At 48.6% G+C, this 22,202-nt stretch overlaps 5 protein-coding genes and 1 pseudogene across 5 annotated transcripts; 3 read left to right on the top strand and 3 right to left on the bottom strand.

Moving 5' to 3' along the window:
• Window positions 1-4,831: 4,831 nt before the first annotated feature.
• LOC112350984 (pentatricopeptide repeat-containing protein At2g13600-like) lies at window positions 4,832-7,925 on the top strand. The gene is made up of 2 exons (XM_024688056.1): window positions 4,832-5,016; window positions 5,081-7,925. Exon 2 carries the CDS (start codon window positions 5,091-5,093, stop codon window positions 7,725-7,727), a length of 2,637 nt encoding a protein of 878 aa, XP_024543824.1. The 5' UTR covers window positions 4,832-5,016; window positions 5,081-5,090; the 3' UTR covers window positions 7,728-7,925.
• Window positions 7,926-8,773: 848 nt separating this feature from the next.
• LOC112350958 (putative germin-like protein 2-1) lies at window positions 8,774-16,017 on the bottom strand. The gene is made up of 2 exons (XM_024688025.1): window positions 15,376-16,017; window positions 8,774-8,797 (listed from the first exon to the last, which is right to left on the bottom strand). Exons 1-2 carry the CDS (start codon window positions 16,015-16,017, stop codon window positions 8,774-8,776), a joined length of 666 nt encoding a protein of 221 aa, XP_024543793.1.
• On the bottom strand, window positions 9,841-10,878 carry LOC112351039 (annotated as a pseudogene).
• Window positions 16,018-16,533: 516 nt separating the features above from the next.
• LOC9654190 lies at window positions 16,534-17,972 on the bottom strand. Its single transcript, XM_024688057.1, has 4 exons — window positions 17,878-17,972; window positions 17,475-17,824; window positions 16,896-17,221; window positions 16,534-16,830 (listed from the first exon to the last, which is right to left on the bottom strand). Exons 1-4 carry the CDS (start codon window positions 17,927-17,929, stop codon window positions 16,731-16,733), a joined length of 828 nt encoding a protein of 275 aa, XP_024543825.1. The 5' UTR covers window positions 17,930-17,972; the 3' UTR covers window positions 16,534-16,730.
• On the top strand, window positions 17,954-21,156 carry LOC112350982 (pentatricopeptide repeat-containing protein ELI1, chloroplastic-like). The gene is made up of 2 exons (XM_024688055.1): window positions 17,954-18,109; window positions 18,163-21,156. The coding sequence occupies exons 1-2, from the start codon at window positions 17,978-17,980 to the stop codon at window positions 20,815-20,817; spliced, it is 2,787 nt and encodes a 928-aa protein (XP_024543823.1). The 5' UTR covers window positions 17,954-17,977; the 3' UTR covers window positions 20,818-21,156.
• A 362-nt stretch (window positions 21,157-21,518) lies between these two features.
• Window positions 21,519-22,202, top strand: LOC112350957 (putative germin-like protein 2-1). The gene has a single exon (XM_024688024.1). It carries the CDS (start codon window positions 21,519-21,521, stop codon window positions 22,176-22,178), a length of 660 nt encoding a protein of 219 aa, XP_024543792.1. The 3' UTR covers window positions 22,179-22,202.

Genomic DNA, 22,202 nt, shown 5'->3' with positions numbered 1-22,202 from the left:
ATGACTGTAACTTAGTTTTATATTTTACATATCAGACAACATTGAATATTAAACCAGTAGTTAAACATGCATGGGCTTCTAAAACATTTTGTTAAATAAAGTTTATAGTCGTTTTTTGTTAACCTTTAGGAGAGAGGTGTAGAAAAATAGAATATGCTCCATAAGACAATGGGAGCCTGGCTTTTGTTTGTTCTTGGATTGCACCTTTAAAAAGACCAACCGCTTCCCCCTGTAGCTTTAAGAATCTCATCACTAGCTTTTGAGAGGACATGCTGGATGGGTAATTGGAGCACCAACTGCTTGTAGCCAAACAAAGAATGGTTGTGGCATCATGGTTTTAGTATATCTTTCAGATTGAAGCAGATTGAAGATGCCCTTTAACACCTCTCTGCATGTTTACTGTCCATGAGAGGCGAGGAGCTTGGTACCCTAGGTGGCAAAGCCGTGCACAGTGCCTAGTCTGGGCTAATCGGTTGATTCAAGGTATCAATGGTGAATCTCGGAGATCCAAGATTGTGGTGTGTTTTTGAATCTTGATCAATGCGGCATGGATTTGGTGGTGGATTTGGCGGTGGATAGGAGAAGATTCTGCGGCAGCGGCACTGCCAGCGCAAGATGAGAAGCGACTTTTCCATGGCCAAGAGGCTTAAAGAATGAAGAGGAGGGCACTTAGCCTAGGGAGCTCTCTTGGGGGCTTGTAGGATCCACCAGGATAGATTCTAGTGTGATTTCTAGTTCAATCTTTAACCTAGAGGATGGGTTATACCGTGGGTCACCTACTATCTCCTTGTTCGGCAGCTGCTAGCAATATGGCATGCTTGTCACTAGATTTCACCTCGCTAGTGCTTGCTTATACTTGCTGGGATTTATGGGGGGTATATTTTATTGTATATACTCATGATCTTGATTGAAAATAATTCATTAAAAACCCTCAAATAGATTGGGGTTTAACTAACTAACAGTGTTTATGGGTTTGTACATTTCTTTCCTCCTAAAAATTTTCTATCGGATGCCAGTTTTAAAATTCAGACTACTTAGACTATGAAGTATTTGTTCTTGGATTCAAATTTTATTATAATTTTAAAACTTAATTTAAGTGTCAATGTAGTTTTATATTTTCTTTTTATCACTTTCTTGAGGATTTTATCATGGTAAATTTGTTTTGTCTTGTTGACATGGCTTCTTCAAGTTCTAGGCTCTTTCAATCACTTCCTATTTGATAACATTGACAATTATATTTAGTTGGTGGACTAAGATCTAAATTGCTTTGAATTCCAAGCATGTGTTAGAGGTTGTTAATATCACTTATAGTAACTTTGTGTTAGTAATTTTTCAATTTTTTATTTTATTTTAATGTCCTTTTTTATATCTATGAAAGGGACCTTTTTATTGAGCATAAGGCTTCACTTTATAAAGATTTTTATCTTGCTTAACTTTTCTTTTAGAGTAGTATTTATGTCAATGCTTACATTCTACCACTATTTTGACTTATCTCTATGAAGAAGAATGCATATTTACGTGGAGAAGAGTTTCAAACTCACTCAATTGATGTAGATTCTTTATTTTAAGAATATACCATTATTTTTCTTTTCCATTACTCTCTTATGTTAATAGTACTATTATTATGACCAAATCATTCAAGTTTTCCTATTAAAATTAATTAATTCACAATTAAGAACTTTTGATATAGTAGATGGTAGTTCTATTTGCTATTGCCTTGGCATTGAAATATATCCATAATATTGAGCAAGGTACTACAATCTTTAATTCTTTTGTAAATTTATTTAAACTCATTTATTTTACTAAATCTTTATAATATTTCATTATTATATACATATTTGGGCATGGTTGTAGCCTATAGAATTCCAACATCTTTATATATATATATATATATATATATATATATATATATATATATATATATATATAAAATCTTTTGTTATATTGCTTACCTATATTTACCTTTAGTTGTAAATAAATTCCCTTACTAAAGTCCACTCCTATTATATTAACTTTTACTTGCTTCTATTTAGCTTCAACTACTCAGTGAGGTGTTAATTATCTCTTCACAAATTCTTAAACTTTTTTTCCTAATCCCTTTTCCGAGATAGATTAAACTTAAGGTTTGGTCAGGTTTAGTTACACTTCTCAAACACATAAGCAACCAAGCATACCAAACTTCTAAGTTATTAACACCCTTTGGTATAACAAAACTTGTTTATAAAACCATTTATATCTAAAGTTTTAAACACATTTTTTAGTTCAAGACTTTAGATGGAAACACTATGGCCTAACAGCTCAATCTAGGTACTTTAACTCCTCACTTTTGTCCTAAAAAAACACTCAAGCCCTTTAAAAAGGTGTAAGGCCTTATAGTACTTAAATGGAGCATCACTCCACCCAAGTTAAGAGCATCATAGTTAATTTCTTTTTTATGTTAAAGTAAGGGATTTAACCTACCCTAGGGCTTATAATGGAGTGGTGGCATAGTGGAGCTTTTGAGGTAGCTCGAGGGTGGTTGGATGGGAGTTACTTTTGAACACTTCCTTGAGAAGCCTTTTTAGCACTTCTTAAATCCACTAACCAAGGCTATTAACTCTTAGTCAAAATCCTAATACAATATAAAAGCATTATTAAAGAGTTTTAAGATTAGGTTCTTAGCCTCACTCTCCTTATTATACTTTTGAAACCCTTTATAACCCCTAGGAAACAAGTGCTTTGAGCTTTTACCCTATAATTTGTATTAGTATTCAAGTTTAGTCTCATATTTGATCTCAAATTTGGTTTTGAATTTAGTCTCGGACTCAATCTTTGTAGCGCATGTGATCATGAGATGAGATTTGAATATACTATCACTGTGGATCCTTGGAACCTTGGAGGATAAATGGGAATAAAATAGCCACTAAGGGCTCTCTCATCAAGCAATTGCCCCTTTTCCAATTGGCTTAAGGGGAAAGAAATAAAGTGTGCTACAATCTTGCAATTGTTTTTAGATTAGATCTCAAACTCAATCTCATCCCACCCAAACTTTTTATCATTTTAATCATGATTTTAGGATCTTTTATTTTGTGGAATTTATTCTTTACACTACTATTTTGGAGTATTAAAGTTTAGTTAGCACATTCACAATGCTACTCAGCCTATATATTGCTAGTTCTTTAGAGCAGTATCTAAGCTTAATAAAATATTGTTAGGAATTGAATAAAATGAGTTTTTTGATAATTTAAAAGAACAATTAATCATGGCACTATCTATACTCGCTCTAGAACTCATTCTTAATCCATGTCTTTTTTACAATTCTAATGTTGTCTTCATTTTCTAAGCATCAACATTGTAGAGCAGTATTATCTATAAAATTTGAATATATTGCCATTCGTCTAGTTATTCATGAAATTATGGCTATAGAGACTGACTTATGATTGATATCATTAACGACATTTTTATATTGTGATAATCAATTAGATATTGCTTTGGCAAACAATCTAACTCTTTACTTCATGTCTATAAATGTATATTGATACATATTACTATTATTTCATTTGAAGTGTGTAAAAAGAATATTGCTTGGCTAATATCTTTATAAAGGCTCTTTCATTACCCTTGTTTTCAAAGGATTGTGCTATTAAGTAACTACTCTATTATTATTAATGGCTTACTGTGGAAGGGAACTTTATAAATACCAAGATGAATGAGCATAGATAAACCATTGCTATTCATACTTTAGTGTTAATTGTCACTATGGCCATAGGTTTATCAATAGTGCTATTGTTACTTTCCATTACACCATCCATTTATTCTTTACTTCTCACTAAAGCCTTTATTTGTATTTTGTTTCCCATAATTGATACAAAGGTTTCCATCCCTCATGATGGAAAATCACCTCAAAAGTCATACACAAGATTAAGATTAATGTTAGTTCACCACTAATTAATCATTTTTAATTTAAAACAAAGGGAAATTTATAATGTTTTGGTCATACACTCTAGCCTTCTGTAAATAAAAGTGGGAAGTTTATAGTATTTAAGAACCTGTTAATAATCCTTACTTTATATAGACTATCCGATTGGCAGCAGAATATAAAAAGAAAAAGAGTAAAATTAAAAAGGCAAGAGATTATATGGTAGAACTTGTATAACTCTCGAATCCAAATGCGAAGCAGATCCATTCCTTTGATAAAAAGAACCATGTACGCCAAGGTCGATGTGATCTTCAAGAAAAACCGTCAAAATGGAGCTATGGCGGAAGAAACGTAGAAAGATGACAATGTCTTTAGCTGGGAGCACTGAAACCCGCGCTGCCCTTCCGGCAATCGTCACCGCCTGAGGATCTCTAGATGAGCGATCGACGAGCTCCGGACTGATCTGGAACACCTTCCGTGATGGTAGGATTGGATGCGAACACGGCCTTGGCAACCACGGTGACACCGGCAACAAGGGTGATGGAGCCTTTTTTGTCTTCCCCGGAATTTATGGCCTCTGCGGTGGAGCGCAGATCAAAGTCTCGCAGGTGGAACAAAGACGAGATCGAAGCTGCCAGCGCGAAAGTGGTGGAACCGGTTTCGCAGATCAAAGCCGCTAGCTCCAAAGTGTAACTGGTTTCGCCGATCAAAGTGGCGAGCTCGCAGTGATGCACTGGAGCCGCCAGCCTCGCAGATCAAGGCCGCCAGCGAGTGGAAGGCATGGTAGCAGCGAAACCAAAACCACCGGATGACGTCCCGCACAAGAAGAACTACAAGCAAAAGTGGAGATTTTTCTCGTAGAGAATGTCATGTGAGCTTCTTTCCTTCTAACTGGTTTTGCTAATTGTCACTAGATAGGGTTTTCTTGAGGAGCATGGGCGGTCTCCCCCAGACGCATATTTCGGATCACGCCAAGCCGCCGTGGCCACATCCCCCCATGAGCTCTAGATCGGGCGGCGAAATCTACGAGGAGCTGCGCGCTCGCGGGATCCGGCCGGGGATTCCAGTCGTCTTGGCCGCATTGAAGTGGTGTGGCAGCGCGCGCGACCTCCAATCCGGTAAGCGAATTCATATGGATGTTGCTAGCAATGGGGACGACTCAAACGTTTTTGTGGCCAACAGTGTGGTGGCAATGTACGCGAAGTGTGGCTCCATGGTGGAGGCTCGGCGCGTGTTTGAGAGGATCCGGGAGCACGATCTAGTGTCGTGGAACACCATTATCCTGGGCTATGCGGAGAATGGAGGCTGCGAAGAGGCCTTGGAGCTTTTCTCTCGCATGGAGGACGTCGAGGGCCTTGCTCCGAATCGAGTGACTTTCCTGGCAGCGATCAAGGCCTGCTCTCGGTTTGCTGCGAAAGAAGAAGGGAGAAGAGTTGGAGGAAAGCTTGTCAAGCTCGCAGCGCTAGGGACTGGACGAGAGATTCACGCTCGAACTGTGAGGAGCGGATTAAACTCGGACATATTCGTGGCCAGCACTCTGGTGGATATGTACGCAAAGTGTGGAAGCTTGGTGGACGCCCGGGCCGTGTTTGACAGGATGGTGAAACGCGACGTGGTTACTTGGAACTCGATCGTGCTGGGTTATGCCGAGGGTGGTGACGGGCAGTCGGCTTTGGACGTTTTCTCAAGCATGAGAAGTGAAGGAGATGGCTGTGCTCCCGACTCGGTAACTTTCATCGCTCTTCTCAAGGCCTGCTCGGACTTGGCAGAGAAGGAGAGAGGCGAGAAGATAAACGGGAAAGCTGTGAAGGTTCAGTGCCTGGAGAAGGTTTTAGCAATACACTCTCTGGCTGCTCGAGATGGGTGTGGAATCGGTTCTTCGGTGGCCAACACGCTGATCTCTACGTACGCTGGTTGTGGAAGTTTAGTCGACGCCAACGGGGTCTTTCACAGGATGATCCAGCCCACTTTGGTGTCCTGGAATGCGATGATTCTAGCTTATGCCGAGAATGGTGAAGGCGGGCTGGGTTTGGAGTTATTCGTCGGGATGCAAAGTGAAGGCTTCAGGCCCAATCGAGTTACTTTCCTTGCGGCACTGAAAGCCTGCGCGGCTTTTACAGCGGATACAACGGAAAGGCTACAGGAATTCGGTGGAAAGATGGTGAAACTTACGTGCTTGGAGCAAGCCATGGCAATTCACTCGCAGGCAATGAAGTGCGGTTGCAAGTTGGATCACTTCCTCGCAAACAGTTTGATCTTCGTTTACTCGCAGTGTGGAAGCTTGATGGATTCTCAGCGAGTGTTTGACAAGATGCGGACGCGCGACGTAGCTTCGTGGAGTGCACTGATTCAAAGCTATACCGAGAACAAGGAGGGTGAAGTTGCTGTTGAGCTGTTTTGGAGAATGCAAGAAGAAGGGTGGACTCCAGATCGCGTGACTTATCTCGCAGCAGTAAAGGCCTGTTTAAGCGTGGTACCAAAGGTGGAAGGCAAACAGGTGGAAGGGAAAGCTATCAAGGCCTGCTGTTTTCAGAGAGTGAAAGAGATACACTCTCGAGCTGCAAAAACTGGACTGGACCAAGACATTTTCGTGGCGAGCAGCCTGGTGGACGCCTACGCAAAGTGTGGGAACATTGAGTGTGCCCGCCGAGCTTTTGACAGGATCAAGGGCCGCAACTTGGTACTGTGGAACACTTTGATTCTCGGCTATGCCGAGAACGGGGACGGAGAATCAGCTCTTGAGCTCTTCGACCGCATGCAAATAAGGGACAGGATTCTACCAGACGCTCGGAGTTACGTTGCGGTTCTCAAGGCCTGTGCTAGTGCTGCAACAAGAAGCGAGGCTCGCAAGCCGGAGTTCTTGCTTAAAGGCAGGGACATCCACTCCAGAGCCGTGAGCATGGGGCTTGAGATGGAGATGTTCGTCGCGAGCTCCCTGGTGGACATGTACGTCAAGTGTGGCAGCCTGGAAGAAGCTCGCGAGGTTTTCGACAGGACGAAGCACCGAGACACAGTTTCCTGGACGGCAATGATCATGGGCTATCAGGAGAACGGCGAGAGCGGCACTGCTCTGGAACTCTACTCGCGAATGCTGGCGGAAGGCTGCTGTTCTCCAGACTGCGTCACCTTCGTCGCTGTTCTCAAGGCCTGCGGAAGCCTCGCAGCTATGGCAACCGGCAGAGAAGTTCACGCGCTGATCCGTAGTGCTCGACTCGACATGGACCCGATTGTTGGAAACTCTCTGGTGGATTTCTACGGCAAATGCGGCAGCATGGTGGAAGCCGAGCGAGTGTTTGCCACTCTTGAAGGGAGGAGAGACTCGGTAACTTGGAACGCTCTAATAGCAGGATACAGCCATCAAGGAAACACCGCCAAGGTGTTTGAATCGTTCGAGAGGATGCAAGAGGAGCGGTGCAAGCCCGATGCCGTGACTTTCCTCTCGGTTCTCACAGCTTGCAGCCATGCCGGACTGGTCGATCGAGGCAGGGAGCTCTTTGAGACGATGAAGAAAACAGGCGATTTAGCTCTTGGGATCGAACACTACTCTTGCATGGTGGATTTGCTGGGACGAGCAAACCGGATCGAGGAGGCTGTGGGTGTTTTGAGGCGCATGCCGGTGGAAACAAACGTGAGGATTTGGATGGCGGTGCTGGCGGCGTGTGCGAAGTGGAAGAATGTGGAGTTTGGAAGGGTAGCGTTTGAGGAGATTGTGAGGATGGAGGAGAAGAAAGCTGCGGCTTACGTTCTCATGGCGAATATCTATTCGGCTGCGGGGAGGTGGGAAGAGCATGCCCAGCTTGAGCAAATTATCTCCAGAACCGAATCTTGAATTACATCCCTTTGAGTAAAACTTCACAGACTGATTGTGATCACTTCTTGAAGTTTTATCAAACCAGTGAGCAAGCAAAACCAATGTCAAAAACAAGGAGTATCCAGTTAACCTTAACGCGTCCATGTTTTACAAGTTCAACTCTAAGATTGAACAAAGCTATATTATTTCTAATTAGAAATATGATAATTATACTTTTATTTTCTATTTATGAATGTACATAAAAAGGAAATAAAAATCTAACTCTGGCTTAATTTAAAGATTAGGAAAAAAGTAGAGCTTTCTAGGTATTTACTCATGGCTAACAGTTCTTCTTCGCTACAATCACAGTCTTTCCTCCGGGCCTCCCACCACCACCACGTTAAAGCAACTTTGGCTTCTTTGGGCAGCACTCACAACATCTTCAATAGTGGTTCAAACAACTTCCCTTTAGCAGCAAATGTTTCGCAGCAACAACAAGAACACATCAACAATCACTCTTCCCAGATCTCACCGAAGATCACAAGCCTATGGTTTTGGGCCTGGGAAGGACCTGGTTCTTCGACTTGGGCTCCTTGGTGGATCTCATCCTCACGACAATCCGCGGAGATTTGGGCAGTTGCCAGGGACGGCTTGTGCTGGAAGCCATGAGAGACGGCTTCGCTCCCATCAAGTACGTGCTCGGGGCCAAGATCACGGATATGGCAGAAGGGTAGCAGTTCTTCGTACACTGTACAATGCCTAAGCCATATGCCAGCTACAGGATAAATATGTTGCTGGATCCTGAGTGCAGTGTATGGAGGGAGGGCCGGAGAACAAAAGTGCTGCTGCTCATGTGTGAGGAGTGCGCGGTGCAAATGGCAACCATCCAGATGAAGTGCCCGATTTGCAGCAAGTGCATCAAATCATGTATCGTAGATGTGGCGGAGGTGTACGAACCCAAGAGGAAGGAAGAGGAGCAACGGCGAAGGCCAGAACAGGGTTTTATGTAACGGAAGAAAAGCCGGTGCGATTAAAGTTTCGTGGAAATCTGGTAATTAAGATTACTTTGTGCATGATGAATTATCTTAAACGTGAGTTTCACCAAATAACTGTATGGAAAACGTGCACCGAATAAAACAAAAATCCCAAGTATATGGCTACGTGTATGGTACAAAATACGGATCACACGGAAATAAAAAAAACGAGCTCTGATAGTATAAAAGACCCTTCTCCAGCCTCTGTTTCCTCAACCCACAGAGGAGTAGAAAACAGAAGCAGCCATTCTCCAATCAAGTTGATCAGATCGATCAATTTCAACATGGCTGCAATCGTGTTGATGATTGCGTTTCTCGTGATGGCTGCAGCGTGGAAGATGGTGTGTATCCGCAAGAGAGAAGAGAGGGCACGATTTCTAGCGTCGCTCCACCCCGTGAGAGACGCACACAAGATCCTGTGGTACATGTACTCGGTGGAATTCCCCTTCCTCTCGCAAAAGGCGCTCGAGTTTGGCACAATCCGCACGCTCGGCATCCCGGGGATCACAAATCTGCTCTTCAAGACCAAGTACGGCCTCAAGGATCCGCAGAAGCGCGCCGCCGAGACCAACATTCTGGTGAGCGAGATGATCCACCACCACGTCGACAGCGATCGAGGCTCGTACGCGGTGAGGAGATTGAATGGAATCCACAACAAATTCAAGATCCCAAACGACCAATTCGCCTACGTCCTCTGCCTCAACGTGGTCAGCCCCATTGATTTCTCCGAGAGATTTGGATTCCGCAGGTGGACCGACAGCGAGAAGGAGGCCGCGTATGTTGTGTGGCACGACGTGGGCGTGAGGATGGGCATCACAACCATCCCAGGTAGCATTCCAGAGATGCGGGAGTACATTCGCGATTACGAGGCCAAGAACGCCATCTTCACGGACAAGAACAAGAGCATCGTCCAGGATCTCAAGCATCTGGTGCTGGATGCATTTCCTCGCCCCGTGCAGCCGCTGGTCGAGACTGGGATCTGTGCACTCATCGATCCCACAATCAGGAGCGCTGTTGGATTGGAAAGGCCTCCAGCAATTGTGGAGTGGATCATCTTGGGTGCGTTCAGGCTGCTGGCCGGGAGCTTCGTGTCCGTGTTCTTGCCTCCCAGACGTGTGGAGGATGCAAAGGGCAGCATTGAAGTGGACTGGTGTCCCAATCCCGCTGCCAATCCGGAAGAGTACCGGCAGCTCAACGTGAATGTGTATCGGCCACCAGCATTCGAGAAGGGATACAAGCTGGCGGAGCTGGGAGCACTGAAATCAGGCAAGCTTGGACCATACTACGATGGAGGCTTGCGCTGCCCCTTCCGGCAAATGCACGCATAGGAATAGAACGGGCATAGGACAGTCGGTCGGAGAACAGAGCATCATTTAAAAATGCGTAGTTTACATGAATCTTTTTGTAATTTTAGCGGAAAGGTGGCTAACAAAACCAGATGTTCGAAACAAAATTTAGTTTTATCCAAATGGGGAAAAAGAATATCATACACAAAGAGAAACACACTTCTTTCTTTCAAGTGGCCATGATGACCTCCCGGAGGCGGTCGACGAGCTCCGGATTGATCTGGAACGCCTTCTCAAGCACAGCATCGGTGATGGCGGGATTGGACGCAAACACGGCCTTGGCAACTGCGGTGACACCTGCGTTCTGGGAGTTGAATCCCGCAAGAGCCACGGCGGGGGTCTCGCCGACATTGAGCTGGAAGTGCACAAGGCCCCGAGGGAACACAAAGAGATCACCCGGATGCAAGGTCTGCGCGAAGAGCGTGTTGTTGGTGGTGCTCACGAATCCCGCGTAGAGAGTCCCCTGCTGAACGCAGAGGATCTCAGTGCCCCGGGGATGGCATTGAGACCGAATGGAGCGTAGTCGACCCTTGCGAAGGAGACTCCGAGGGTGTTGAGCCCCGGGAAGGAGATCACGTTTGCGGCGGTGACGGCGGAGCCAAGCTTGTTGTTGGTGTTCCCGGATTTCTGGAGGCCCGAGAACTTGAAGTCGGCAGCGGCAGTGGCGGCAGCGGGCTTGCAGGTGAAGCCGTTGATGATGGGGGCAGCGGCGCTGGTGTCGCGCACGCAAAAGTCTTGGAGTGCATCCGGTGAGAATGCAGCAGAGATGGTGACGAGGATCGCGAGGAGAATTGCACGGGAACTAGACATGGCGATGATCTCGTTTTGAAAACTCGCTTCGCTTTGCTTTCTTGGTGATAGAAACCAGGAGATTTAGCAGATCGATGTTGTTCTTTCTTGAGAAGCTCCTTGTTGCTCCTGAGAGATGAAATGTTGCCCTGAAATGTTTGCTGGCTTGGGATGAGATGTTTGGTAGGATCTCAAAGCTATGATCGGTTATATAGTTGCAGAAAAACACTGACTTTGTCAAACTGATGTTTCCGAGGATGAAGAAATCCAGTGTGTAGGGAGTCGCAAAACAAAAGGCAACGCGTATATCAAACTATTCCTATGCCTGGTGCCGGCCCGCCTTTGTGCAGTTCATCTCCACCATGGTTGGTAGCACCATATTAAAGAAGCATTTTCTTGGATTTTAAAGAAATAAATAAGAAACACAACTTTGATCAAGAACTTTCCTCTGGAAGAGTAAGAGCTGTGGAGGGGGATTGTCAAGAATCAGTGAAGTGTGAAGGGCCCTCTTTTGCAGTGAAGCATGAAAAGCCCAATATACTCTCGAGCATTTACTCTGAACGTATTGTTCCTCTTCAGCTAGAAAAAAAAAGAAACTATGCGATGAAAACCAAGCATCAATCGCTTCCTCTTTTGAGTCATGTTGAACATGTTGAGTCCTGATTTAGTGCTGACGTGGAGTTATATTTGCTGATGTGGCAAATAACAAATGCGAGAAGCTCTCGCCTCTTTCAGTGATTTCATTAGTGCCGCTCAACGCTGCGCCCGGATCAAACACAAAGCGACTATAAGCCTCAAAAAAGGAGAAGCTTTTTTTTCACCTGAAGAGCATGGCACCGGCAGTGAGAACGAGGCGCAAGCGGAGAGGTTTGCTACAATGGAATGCCAGGGGAGTCATTGGGCAAGCAAGATCAGAAAAAGAAGAAGCACGAAAGAACGGCAAGTCCAGGAAGCCCAAGGAAGAAGTTTGATCGCGCCTTCCTGATGACGGACAAAGTTCTCTGGGCGGTTGCAGGCGTTCCACCACTCAAAAGCCAGCTAACTCGCAGACGTGGCTACTGTTCCTTGCTCCGTTCCTTGCACGCAGATGACCTCGGATAACAGAGCCTGTATGAATCGAAAGATATCAATCCTTCCTGTTGCTTATCTTCTTGCATTTTAGAGAACCCAAACCCAAAACCAACAAAACCAAAAGCTCGAGAAGAATCAAGTGATGAAGAAGACCGAAAACTTAACAAAAGCTCGAAGCAAGATAAGAGGAAACAATCACGAAGAGAGAAGAAGGAAAGAAAAAGAACTAAGATGGCGACAAAGGATGGAAGCTTGCAGCAAGAGATCAAGGCCGCGAGCTTCCAGCCGCGAGTGCAAGGCATGATAGCAGCGAGACCAATCCCTCCGGATGTGGAAGTGATCTACGTCCCGCACAAGATCAAGAACAATGACTCGGGCTTAAAGAGGCTGCTGAAAATCGGCCGGAGCTTGGTCAGGGACTAGGACGCAGACAGTGTGGAGATTTTTATCGTAGAGAATGTGCCTTTTATACTGGTTTTGTCTACGGCCAATGCGGCAGCATGGTGGAAGCCCAGCGAGTGTTTGCCACTCCTGAGGGGAGGCGAGAGTCGGTAACTTGGAACGCACTGATAGCAGGATACCGCCATCCACGAAACACTGCCAAGGTGTTTGAATTGTTCGGGAGGATGCAAGAGGAGTGGTGCAAGCTGGATGCTCCAACATTCCTCTCGGTTCTCACGGCTGCCGGACTGGTCGATCCAGGCAGGGAGCTCTTCGAGATGCTGAAGAAAACATGCGATTTAGCTCTTGGGATCAAGCACTGCACTTGCCTGGTGGATTTGCTGGGAGGAGAAAACAAAATCGAGGAGGCTGTAGGTGTTTTGAGGAGCATGCCGGTGGAAGCAAACGTGAGGATTTGGATGGTGGTGCTGGCGCGTGTGCGAATTGGAAGAATATGGAGTTTGGAAGGGTGGTGTTTGAGCTTACGTTCTCATGGCGAATATCTATGCGGCAGCTGTAGGGAGGAGGGAGGAGCATGCCCAGCTTGAGCAAGTTATCTCTTAGAACCAAATCTCGATGAGTAAAACTTCACAGAATGATGGGGATTACTTAATGACTATGCTCCACATTTTGTGCCCTGGGTTAAATACGAGCAACTCGCTTAAAAGGCCGCCCAGCAGCGGGGAAAGAAGCAGTGGCAGTATGAAGTCCTTACTATCATGCTCGATCAAACCAGTGAGCCAGCCACTAGTCATTTCCATTCATTGTTGCCTGCATAAGAAGTGTAGAGAGAAGTAGCTTGAGTTGTGTTAACTATTTTTTACAATTTTTTGCTATGGAAACAACAAAAAAATCAAGATTGAAAGTAGTAAAACCACGTAAGTAGGCAGCAACAACAAGGTAGTAAAACCACAACTTCCTTTAGCAGTCAGCAACAACAAGAACACATCAACAATCACGCTTCCTAGATCTCACCAAGATCACCCCAATGTCACAAGCTTACGGTCTTTGGCCTGGGATTGAGCTGGTTCTTCGACTAGGGCTCCTTCGTGGATCTCATCCTCACGACAATCCTTGGAGATTCGGGCAGTTGGAGATTACGGCTTCGCTGCCATCAAGTACGTGCTCGGGGCCAAGATCACGGCTATGGCGGAAGGGTGGCAGCTCATCGTACGCTGTACGGTGCCTAAGCCGAATGCCAGCTACAGGATAAATATGATCCTGAGTGCAGTGTATGCGGGGAGGGGACGAGAACAAAAGCGCTGCTGCCGTGCAACCATCTCATGTGTGAGGAGTGCGTGGTGCAAATATCGACCATCCAGATGAAGTGCCCGATTTGCAGCCAGTGGATCAAGTCGTGTCCGGAAGACATCGGGGAGGCATACGAACCCGTGATGAAGGAAGAGGAGGAGGAGGAGGGGCGAAGGCAAGGAAGAAAAGCCCGTGGGATTATATTTCGTGAAAACCTACATTACTTTGTGGATGGTGAAACTATCTTAAACGAAGTTGGTAGGACCGATATATTGCATGGACCAGATAATTGTATGGAAAACGTGCACCGAATAAAACAAAAAAGATTTCTCTCCCAAGTATATGGCTACGTGTATGGTACAAAATACGGATCACACGGAAATAAAAAAAACGTGAAATGATAGCTCTGATAGTATAAAAGACCCTTCTCCAGCCTCTGTTTCCTCAACCCACAGAGGAGTAGAAAACAAAAGCAGCCATTCTCCAATCAAGTTGATCAGATCGATCAATTTCAACATGGCTGCAATCGTGTTGATGATTGCGTTTCTCGTGATGGCTGCAGCATGGAAGATGGTGTGTATCCGCAAGAGAGAAGAGAGGGCACGATTTCTAGCGTCGCTCCACCCCGTGAGAGACGCACACAAGATCCTGTGGTACATGTACTCGGTGGAATTCCCCTTCCTCTCGCAAAAGGCGCTCGAGTTTGGCACAATCCGCACGCTCGGCATCCCGGGGATCACAAATCTGCTCTTCAAGACCAAGTACGGCCTCAAGGATCCGCAGAAGCGCGCCGCCGAGACCAACATTCTGGTGAGCGAGATGATCCACCACCACGTCGACAGCGATCGCGGCTCGTACGCGGTGAGGAGATTGAATGGAATCCACAACAAATTCAAGATCCCAAACGACCAATTCGCCTACGTCCTCTGCCTCAACGTGGTCAGCCCCATTGATTTCTCCGAGAGATTTGGATTCCGCAAGTGGACCGACAGCGAGAAGGAGGCCGCGTATGTTGTGTGGCACGACGTGGGCGTGAGGATGGGCATCACAACCATCCCAGATAGCATTCCAGAGATGCGGGAGTACATTCGCGATTACGAAGCCAAGAACGCCGTCTTCACGGACAAGAACAAGAGCATCGTCCAGGATCTCAAGCATCTGGTGCTGGATGCATTTCCTCGCCCCGTGCAGCCGCTGGTCGAGACTGGGATCTGTGCACTCATCGATCCCACAATCAGGAGCGCTGTTGGATTGGAAAGGCCTCCAGCAATTGTGGAGTGGATCATCTTGGGTGCGTTCAGGCTGCTGGCCGGGAGCTTCGTGTCCGCGTTCTTGCCTCCCAGACGTGTGGAGGATGCAAAGGGCAGCATTGAAGTGGACTGGTGTCCCAATCCCGCTGCCAATCCGGAAGAGTACCGGCAGCTCAACGTGAATGTGTATCGGCCACCAGCATTCGAGAAGGGATACAAGCTGGCGGAGCTGGGAGCACTGAAATCAGGCAAGCTTGGACCATACTACGATGGAGGCTTGCGCTGCCCCTTCCGGCAAATGCACGCATAGGAATAGAACGGGCATAGGACAGTCGGTCGGAGAACAGAGCATCATTTGAAAATGCGTAGTTTACATGAATCTTTTTGTAATTTTAGCGGAAAGGTGGCTAACAAAACCAGATGTTCGAAGCAAAATTTAGTTTTATCCAAATGGGGAAAAAGAATATCATACACAAAGAGAAACACACTAAGTGGCCATGATGACCTCCCGGAGGCGGTCGACGAGCTCCGGATTGATCTGGAACGCCTTCTCAAGCACAGCATCGGTGATGGCGGGATTGGACGCAAACACGGCCTTGGCGACCGCGGTGACACCTGCGTTCTGGGAGTTGAATCCTGCAAGAGCCACCGCAGGGGTCTCGCCGACATTGAGCTGGAAGTGCACAAGGCCCCGAGGGAACACAAAGAGATCACCCGGATGCAAGGTCTGCGCGAAGAGCGTGTTGTTGGTGGTGCTCACGAATCCCGCGTAGAGAGTCCCCTGCTGAACGTAGAGGATCTCAGTGGCCCGGGGATGGACGTGCGGGGCATTGAGACCGAATGGAGCGTAGTCGACCCTTGCGAAGGAGACTCCGAGGGTGTTGAGCCCCGGGAAGGAGATCACGTTTGCGGCGGTGACGGCGGAGCCAAGCTTGTTGTTGGTGTTCCCGGATTTCTGGAGGCCCGAGAACTTGAAGTCGGCAGCGGCGGTGGCGGCAGCGGGCTTGCAGGTGAAGCCGTTGATGATGGGGGCAGCGGCGCTGGTGTCGCGCACGCAAAAGTCTTGGAGTGCATCCGGGTCGGCGAGTGAGAATGCAGCAGAGATGGTGACGAGGATCGCGAGGAGAATTGCACGGGAACTAGACATGGCGATGATCTCGTTTTGAAAACTCGCTTCGCTTTGCCTTCTTGGTGATAGAAACCAGGAGATTTAGCAGATCGATGTTGTTCTTTCTTGAGAAGCTCCTTGTTGCTCCTGAGAGATGAAATGTTGCCCTGAAATGTTTGCTGGCTTGGGATGAGATGTTTGGTAGGATCTCAAAGCTATGATCGGTTATATAGTTGCAGAAAAACACTGACTTTGTCAAACTGATGTTTCCGAGGATGAAGAGATCCAGTGTGTAGGGAGTCGCAAAACAAAAGGCAACGCGTATATCAAACTATTCCTATGCCTGGTGCCGGCCCGCCTTTGTGCAGTTCATCTCCACCATGGTCGGTAGCACCATATTAAAGAAGCATTTTCTTGGATTTTGAAGAAATAAATAAGAAACACAACTTTGATCAAGAACTTTCCTCTGGAAGAGTAAGAGCTGTGGAGGGGGATTATCAAGAATCAGTGAAGTGTGAAGGGCCCTCTTTTGCAGTGAAGCATTGGACCTCTCCGTACTCTCAAGCAATGCTTCCTGTTCAGCTATAAAGAAAGAAACTATGGCAGCAGCTTCTTCCACAATCGGCATGACAAGCTGCAAACCAAGCATCAACAGCTTCCGCTTTTGAGTCCTGGTAAGGTCGACGCGCCATGTCTTTAGAGATGCAAATAACAAATGCATCTTTACAGAAGTAAAAATACACAAGAAAAGCTTAGCTTTTCTTATCGTACGCCGCCTGCTGTGAAGATCTCGCCTCTTTTAGTGATTTCATCAGTGCGGCTCGACGCTGCCGAGATCGTGATCCTCTTTGCCTGGATCCAAAACAGAAAGCGACTCAGCCTAAAAAAAAAGGAGAAGAAAGAAAAAAAAAATTCACCTGAAGAGCACGGCACCGGCTGTGAGAACGAGGCCTGCGACCGCCCAGAGAACTTTGTCCGTCATCAGGAACGCGCGATCAAACTTCTTGCTCGGGCTTTCCGGACTCGGCGTTCTGTCTTGCTTCTTCTGCTTCTTCTTTTTCTGATCTTTGCTTGATGGACTCGTCTTCTCCAGTGATTCCCCTGGCGTTCCATCGTAGCAAAACTCTCCGCTTGCGCGTTCCACCACTCGGAAGCCGGCTAACTCGCAGAAGTGGCTACTGTTCCTTGTCCACTCCGTTCCTTGCGCGCAGATAATCTCGGACGAGCCGCAAGGTAGCAGAGCCTGTATGAATCGAAAGATATCAGTCCTTCCTCTACAATGCGAGTAGATAGGACAACCAAAAACCAACACCAAAACCAAAACCAAAGAAAAAACCAAAGCTCGAGAAGAATGAGGTGACGAAGACTCTGGCGAAGAGAAAAACTTAACAAAAGCAGGAAGCAAGATGATCGGAAGAAGAGAAAACAAAGAAAGAAAGCTCGAGAAGAACTAAGATGGTGTTAAAGGAAGAAAGAAAGGAAAGAAAAAAGCTTACTTGCTTGGGTTGATCCATGGCGAAGAATGCCGAGGAGCAAGACGAGAATACCACATTGCAAAAATCCTGGCAGATCGCTGGAGGCCCCGGCGAAGTTCCAACCCGAGGATGACACACGGAGCACTCGAGAACTTCCCACACGGACTGGCACACCTCATCGCCCTCTCCATTCACGGCCAGATTTCTCAGTGCTAGCAGCGCGTGTTGCGTCTGGATCCCTGTGCAGCACGTCCTGCCGCTGAAGATCCTACACAGCTTCAGCGCGTCTGTGCCGCGGGGCGATTTGCGAGGAGCCCACCCCTCCAGGGAGAATTTCGGGAATCGATTGCCTTGCGAGACGCATATCTCTCCTGCCCGAAGAATGCGATCACATCAATCCAATTGGAGAGAGGGCTAGTCTCACCGGTTGTGGACGCGATCGTCGCCAGCGTCGCCCATAGCGCCAGTAGCAGCATCGACCTAACCCTAGAAAAACAGAGCAGCTAAAACCCCCGCGTAGAGAAATGGGGATTAGGGTTCTTGGGCAATGGGCCGCGATGCGCTTGCCCCTGCCCATCTCAAGAGCGCCCGCGATCTGTTCTTTCCTAAGGAATGCGGCCATGGAGCAAGGGCATCTCCACGAAAGGAAGAAGAAGGTAGAGTTTCTTCTTATTTCGCAGTCTATTTCATTTCTTTCTTTGTACCACAGTCGACTTCCACCTGTGAGAAGAAATGGATCGATCGATGCGAAAATCTCGAGTCAAAGAAATTTAGCGATCCATCTCTTCCCAAATCATCTTCCCGGAAGAAGATCAACAACAGAGAAGCTCGACAAGCTTACCAAGAAACGCTCGACTCCGGCACCACTCCGCCTCTCGCCACCTCCATCGCCGCTCTCAAAGCCTGCCGCTCCATCCGGGATCTAGATCGAGGCTCGAGAATCCACGCCGAGCTAGTCCATCTCCACGGCGATGGGAGAGACCTCCACACCGGCATATGGAACGCTCTGGTGGAAATGTACGCGAAGTGTGGCAGCATCGCCACAGCCCGCCAGCTCTTCGAGACAATGCCAGTGGAGCGAGGCTTGGATTCCTGGAACGCGCTCATCGAGGGATACGCTCACACTGGCAAAGGAGTCATGGCCTTGGAGATCTTCCACCGGATGGAGAAAGAAAACGATCGTCACGTCAGACCAGATGCTAGGAGTTTCATTGCTGCGATCACTGCTTGCTCGAGCATGGCCACCAGCGAAGATCATGGGAAGATGGCGAGCCTGGAGAGAGGGAGAGCTCTCCACGCAAAGCTCTCCAGTTTGAATCTCGAGAGAGATCCATCCGTGGCGAGCGCGCTGGTGGAGATGTATTCCAAGTGTGGAAGCATGGCTGATGCAAGGAAAGTCTTCCTGGGCGATCGTCGCAACGCGCTGGCGTGGACGGCACTGATCCTGGGCTACGTCCAATCCGGCGAGGTGGCCGCGGCGGTTGAGTTCTTTGATCGGATGAGACGGCACGGGCTCGCGATCAATCGCCGGGCGAGCGTGGCGGCTATCGGAGATTGCGCCATCGCTGCTGCCAAGGAGAAGAAGATCCCATCGAGGGCGGTGTTCTTGGATCGAGGACGGGTGATCTATGGCTTCCTCGCGGTGACCGGCGACGATCTGGATGGATTCGCGGCCACTGCGATGGTGGACCTGTGCGCCAAGTGTGGGAGAATGGACGAGGCGAGCACAATCTTTGAGAGGATCGATCGCAAGAGTGTGGCGGCGTGGACGACGATGGTGATGGGCTATGCGCAGTGCGGCGATGGCCAACGAGCTCTTGCGGCATTCGCGAGGATGAGGAGCGAGCTTTCGGCGATCGATGCGCGGGCTTACGTCGCGGGGATCAAGGCTTCCATCGCCGCAGGAGCCAGTGAGGAAGGGAAGAGATCGATGAATGGGAGAGTGGTGAAGGCCGCGAGCGTGGAGAGCATCGCAGCAATCCACACGCAGCTCGCCAGGGATGGATTCGAGACCAATCTCTTTGTCGCCAGCGCGCTCATCGAGGGCTACTCGCGAGCTGGATCGGTGGCGGAGGCGAGAGGGGTGTTCGATCGGCTGCCCCGGCGGGATCTCGTGGCGTGGAACGCGATGATCGCTAGCTACGCCCACGCCGGCGATGGCGAGATCGCGCTGGAGCTCTTCCACCGCTTGGTCCAGCAGGAAAGAATGGAGGCCAGCGCGCAGAGCTTCATCGCAGCACTCAAGGCGTGCGCCAGCCTCGCGGATCTGGCGACCGGGAAGAAGATCCACGCGATGATCCGTGCCGGGCGGCTCAAGAACAGCACGGTGGTGGCGAATTCCCTCATTGGTTTCTATGGAAGGTGTGGAGAGGTGGAAGAAGCTCACAGGATCTTCGACGCCATCGCCAGTGGTGAGAGAGATTCCGTGACTTACAACGCGCTCATCGCCGGATACAGCCACCAGGGATCGCGCGAGGATCGCGTCTTCGAGCTCTTCGACCGGATGATCGAGCGAAAGATCCCGCCGACGAGCCCTACCTTCTTCTCGATCCTCACCTCGTGCAGCCGCGCCGGGCTCGTGGACAAGGGCCGCGAGTTCTTCCTGGCAATGGAGCTCCACCACGGCATAGCTCCAAAGATCGAGCACTACGGCTGCATGGTGGATCTCCTGGGGCGAGCGCGGCACCTGGGCGATGCGCTCGCGACGATCCGTGCGATGCCGCTGGAACCCAACGCGATGATCTGGACGACGCTACTGGGCGCGTGCTCCAAGTGGAGGAACACCGAGATCGGGAGGGTGGCGTTCGAGGAGCTCGTCAAGATCGACGCTGGCGACGGCGCGGCGTACGCTCTCATGGCGAATGCATACGCTGGCGCTGGAATGTGGGAGGAATCCATGGCGATCCAGGCCATGCGGAGGAGTGTGGGAGCTTTCAAGCAAGCTGGAGAAAGCTGGTGGATCGACGAGGGCGGTGGCGTGCACAGGTTTTGGGCCGGGGATTGCAGCCATCACCCGCAGGGCGAGATGATCGTGGCAAAGGTGGCGGAGTTTATGGCCAAGATTTGCGATCACGGCTTCGTCCCGGATTTGAGGTGTGCCTTGCGGGGCGAAGGGATGGCCGAGGGGGATAGGAGGGATGCCTTGTGTGGGCATAGTGAGAGGTTTGCTATGGCTTGCGCGCTCATCAACTTGAAGGGTGATGAGGGTCCCATTCGGATTGCCAAGAACTTGAGGGTTTGCGAGGATTGTCACGCTGTGACTGCTTTCGTTTCGAGGGTTGAGAAGAGGAGTGTGGTGTGCAGGGATTCGAGCAGGTTTCATGTGTTTGAAGATGGGAAATGCTCTTGTGGAGGGTTCTGGTGAACAAGAACAAATTTTTACTAGCACCTTGTTCTCCTTCATATGGATGCTGCTCCAAGGCTGAGGAGCCGCTCAAGAATTGCAAGATCAATGAAGGGGATGGAGGTTCTGTGTTTTGCATGCACAATGTATCTCTTTTTGTCTAATGCCACATCGTGAGGATGTGGGTTTACGACAGACCTTGTCAACATCCCACTGCGAAGGAGGGCCCTTCACACCTCGCTGATTCTTGACAATCCTCCTCCAGAGCTCCTTGCAGCTCTTACTCTTCCAGAGAAATGTTCTTGAGCAAAGTTCTGTCTCTTATTTATTTCTTTAAACTTCAAGAAGATGCTTCTTTAATATGCTGCTGCCGACCCTGGTGGAGATGAACTGCACAAAGGCGGGCCGGCACAAGGCTTAGCAATAGTTTGATATACGCGTTGCCTTTTGTTTTGTGACTCCCTACACACTGGATTTCGTCATCCTCGGAGAAATCAGTTTGACAAAGTCAGTGTTTTTCTGCGACTATATAAACGATCTTAGCCTTGAGATCAAACCAAGCATCTCATCCCACTTCAAAAGCCAGCAAAATCAGGAGAGCATTCCATCTCTCAAGAGCAACAAGGAGCTTCTCAAGAAAGAACAACATCAATCTGCTAATCTCCTGGTTTCTATCACCAAGAAAGCAAAGCGAAGCGAGTATTCAAAGCAACATCATCGCCATGTCTAGTTCCCGTGCAATTCTCCTCGCGATCCTCGTCACCATCTCTGCTGCATTCTCACTCGCCGACCCGGACGCACTCCAAGACTTTTGCGTGCGCGACACCAGCGCCGCTGCCCCCATCATCAACGGCTTCACCTGCAAGCCCGCTGCCGCCACCGCCGCTGCCGACTTCAAGTTCTCGGGCCTCCAGAAATCCGGGAACACCAACAACAAGCTTGGCTCCGCCGTCACCGCCGGAAACGTGATCTCCTTCCCGGGGCTCAACACCCTAGGAGTCTCCTTCGCAAGGGTCGACTACGCTCCATTCGGTCTCAATGCCCCTCACGTCCATCCCCGGGGCACTGAGATCCTCTACGTTCAGCAGGGGACTCTCTACGCGGGATTCGTGAGCACCACCAACAACACGCTCTTCGCGCAGACCTTGCATCCAGGTGATCTCTTCGTGTTCCCTCGGGGGCTTGTGCACTTCCAGCTCAATGTCGGCGAGACCCCTGCCGTGGCTCTCGCGGGATTCAACTCCCAGAACGCCGGTGTCACCGCAGTTGCCAAGGCCGTGTTTGCGTCCAATCCCGCCATCACCGATGCTGTGCTTGAGAAGGCGTTCCAGATCAATCCGGAGCTCGTCGACCGCCTCCGGGAGGTCATCATGGCCACTTGAAAGAAAGAAGTGTGTTTCTGATAT

This window comes from Selaginella moellendorffii, unplaced genomic scaffold (assembly GCF_000143415.4).
Source record: "Selaginella moellendorffii unplaced genomic scaffold, v1.0 SELMOscaffold_56, whole genome shotgun sequence".
NCBI lineage: Eukaryota > Viridiplantae > Streptophyta > Lycopodiopsida > Selaginellales > Selaginellaceae > Selaginella > Selaginella moellendorffii.
This window is presented reverse-complemented; position numbering and strand designations above follow the sequence as displayed.

Bases quoted from the DNA above. Each gene is read 5' to 3' on its own strand.
- LOC112350984 (XM_024688056.1), top strand. From the start codon at position 5,091: ATGTACGCGAAGTGTGGCTCCATGGTGGAGGCTCGGCGCGTGTTTGAG.
- LOC112350958 (XM_024688025.1), bottom strand. From the start codon at position 16,017: ATGTCTAGTTCCCGTGCAATTCTCCTCGCGATCCTCGTCACCATCTCT. The intron at 8,798-15,375 runs GTCATCATGGCC...TTTTCCATACAG, and splicing joins TCGTCGACCGCCTCCGGGAG to TTATTTGGTGAAACTCACGT.
- LOC9654190 (XM_024688057.1), bottom strand. From the start codon at position 17,929: ATGCTGCTACTGGCGCTATGGGCGACGCTGGCGACGATCGCGTCCACA. The intron at 17,825-17,877 runs GTGAGACTAGCC...TTCTTCGGGCAG, and splicing joins GACGATCGCGTCCACAACCG to GAGAGATATGCGTCTCGCAA. The intron at 16,831-16,895 runs GTGAATTTTTTT...TTTTGGATCCAG, and splicing joins GCCGGTGCCGTGCTCTTCAG to GCAAAGAGGATCACGATCTC.
- LOC112350982 (XM_024688055.1), top strand. From the start codon at position 17,978: ATGGGGATTAGGGTTCTTGGGCAATGGGCCGCGATGCGCTTGCCCCTG. The intron at 18,110-18,162 runs GTAGAGTTTCTT...TTTGTACCACAG, and splicing joins TCCACGAAAGGAAGAAGAAG to TCGACTTCCACCTGTGAGAA.
- LOC112350957 (XM_024688024.1), top strand. From the start codon at position 21,519: ATGTCTAGTTCCCGTGCAATTCTCCTCGCGATCCTCGTCACCATCTCT.